General features: G+C 61.8%; 1 protein-coding gene across 1 annotated transcript; it reads right to left on the bottom strand.

Moving 5' to 3' along the window:
* Positions 1–210: 210 nt before the first annotated feature.
* On the bottom strand, positions 211–2,672 carry GMPPB (GDP-mannose pyrophosphorylase B). The gene is made up of 9 exons (XM_030867155.2): positions 2,073–2,672; positions 1,865–1,945; positions 1,725–1,773; positions 1,444–1,586; positions 1,066–1,224; positions 901–979; positions 699–826; positions 433–615; positions 211–353 (listed from the first exon to the last, which is right to left on the bottom strand). The coding sequence occupies exons 1-9, from the start codon at positions 2,199–2,201 to the stop codon at positions 222–224; spliced, it is 1,083 nt and encodes a 360-aa protein (XP_030723015.1). The 5' UTR covers positions 2,202–2,672; the 3' UTR covers positions 211–221.
* Between the last annotated feature and the right edge of the window lie 34 nt (positions 2,673–2,706).

Raw genomic sequence — 2,706 nt, 5'->3', positions numbered from 1 at the left:
CAGTCCTGGCCCAGCCCATCTTGAGGGAGTGGGCTTTGTGGGGTATGCCCAGCAAGGATCTTGCCAGATTATGTCCACAGGAGAAGGCGGGTGTCCGATGGCTTCAACCTTGTCCAATCCTCCCCAGTCAGATGGCAATGAGTCCAGGGCCTCCTGATGTGTCGAGCCAGTGATCCCCTTGCCAGTGGGGAAATGGGGGCTCAGCCAGCCCCACAGCATCCTCACATGATGATGCGGGGCTCCGGCACCGACTCACCAATAGACTTGTGGGGCAGCACACTGGCCCCGTTGAGGTAGAGCTCGTCGTTAACTATGACGTCCTCACCCAGCACTGTCACGTTCTCCATGCGCACCTTGGGGGGAGGGGCAGGCCTGTCAGCGAGGCAGAGGCATTCCCCCACCCTCCCCATCTGACCCAGCCCGGAGGCTTACCCACTGGCCCACGCGGCAGCGCCAGCCTACAATGCAGGACTCAAGCCAGGAGTGGGAGCGAATGTGGGCATCTCGCAGCACCGTGCACCGCCGAATGCACACACCATCCTCCACCACCACACCAGGACCCAGACTCACATTAGGGCCAATGCTGCAGTTCTCGCCAATACGGGCACTTGGGTCCTGAGGACAGCGGGGAAAACACAAGTGGGCCATCTGTCCCCCAAGGTTGAGGGGGTTGACAATGCTCTGGGCAAGGGCCTCACCACCAGCACGTTGCCCACAATGCCGGGGCCTGAGCACAGTTGCTCAGGCTGCTTCTGTCGCAGCGACTGCAGGAAGAGGCACATGCCGGTGAGGAAATCCTTGGGCTGCCCAATGTCCATCCAGAAGCCTGTAGGGAGAGAATGCATCAGGGGGCTCAGCCCAGCCACAGACCACCCCCACCCTGTGGCCTCCCTGCCTCACCCTGCAACTCCATGGCATAGAGCTGCCCCTCCTTGGCCATGACAGGGAAGATCTCCTTCTCAATGGATGTGGGCTGCAGCTGTGGGAGTGGGCAGCTCATGAGCAGGGTCATGGCAGTGGTGACCTGCCCTACCCCAGCCCACCCAGCAGCTGGCTTCTACACACCTGGATGCGCCGTAGCACTGGAGGGCTCAGGATGTACATGCCTGCGTTGATCTTGTTGGAAACAAACACCTGCGGCTTCTCCACGAACCGGTGAATGCGGCCTGTGTCCGCCTCACACACTACCACGCCATACTTAGAGGGTTCCTCCACTTTGGTCACCTGAGTGCAGGGGGACTTCAGGCCTAGTCCAGGGCTCCTGAGCCTTGATATACATGCTGTCCTAAATTTCAGGGGCTTTGCCGAAAATGCTTAAAGGCACAAACTGCACAGCTCTGCAACCGCAACACCAAGGGGCAGTTCAAGGCTGGAGGATGGGAGAGGCTAGGGAGGCTGCGCATGGGGACAGGTACATTAGAGCAGAAAGACGTGCTCTCTTACCAGAATTGAGCCCTCCTGGCCATGGTGCCGGTGGAACTGCACCATGGCTTGAAAGGGGAAATCGCAGATCACGTCACTGTTGAGGACGAAAAAAGGGTCTGCAGTCTCAGAGAGCAAGTCACGGGCCAGTGCCAGGGGCCCAGCTGGGGGAGAGGAACAGGTCACCATCATTTTGGGGGTCTGAGACCCTGGATCCAGGCTCAGCAGTCCCCATCCAGGCTGAGTCTTGCTCCTTCCCTGGCCCTAAACCCTCCCCAAGGGACCTTCCTATCTCTACTGACCTGTTCCTAAAGGCTCCTCTTCATGGGACATAGAGATTCGGATTCCTAGCTGGAAGGAAGAAGCCCCCCGTCAGGTTCCTCTCACCACGGTGAAAAGTTGAGCGGGGACCAAGGGAAAGAGCGAGAAGTCCGTGCCTCACCCTTTGCTCCTGCGCCTTCATTTCCTTCTCCAGCACCTGAGACATATAGCTCACAGCCAGAATCACGTGGTCCACGCCGGCCTGTGGGCAACAGAACAGCGCCGGCCGCCAAGCGGATTCAGCCGAAGGCACAGGTGTCCCCGATCCCCGATCGCTGGCCGTCCCTCATCCTATCAGGTCCTACCAAGATCCCGGCCCCGGGCCTTACCGCGGCCAGTGCCTCCACTTGGTGCAGCAAGATAGGCTTATTGCAGAAGTCCACCAGCGGCTTCGGGATGCTTAGCGTCAGCGGCCGCAGGCGCGTCCCATAGCCACCCACCAAAATCAGTGCCTTCATTGCGCCTGCGGGCGGCCGGAGAGTGAGTCCCGGGCTCCGAGGTGTCCGCGGCCTGCCTGGCGGACCCCTGCCGCACACTCCCGCCGCTGTGCCCGGCCCCTCGCCCTTCACCCGCCAGACTGACCAACTCTGGCTCTGCCTTGTCCGCCCAGTCCGCGCTGACGCTAGGGCCGAGACCGCAGCAAACCTGGACACGACGCCGGACGGAGACAGACTGCCTCCCAACTCGGGCCGGCGGCCGGCGGGAAGTGACGTAAACTCGGGCGGCCCAATCAGCTACCGTATACGTGGCACACAGTCGGCGTCGAAGCGCCGAAACGCGACGCTTCGGCCGACGCAGCCAATGAGAACCGAGCGCGCCGGGCTACCATGGGGACCGGGACCCGGACCTCCGGGTCAGCTGGCCATTGGCGGATACAAAAGCGGAGCTGGCGCCAAGGGCGAGGCTTCTTTTGCGCTGCGCCCCAACCGCTTCCGGCCCCTCCCCGCCTCACCGGGCCGGCCG

Source organism: Globicephala melas, chromosome 11 (genome assembly GCF_963455315.2).
Source record: "Globicephala melas chromosome 11, mGloMel1.2, whole genome shotgun sequence".
Taxonomy (NCBI): domain Eukaryota; kingdom Metazoa; phylum Chordata; class Mammalia; order Artiodactyla; family Delphinidae; genus Globicephala; species Globicephala melas.
The sequence above is the reverse complement of the archived record's forward strand: the minus strand, read 5'-3'. Positions and strand labels throughout refer to the sequence as shown.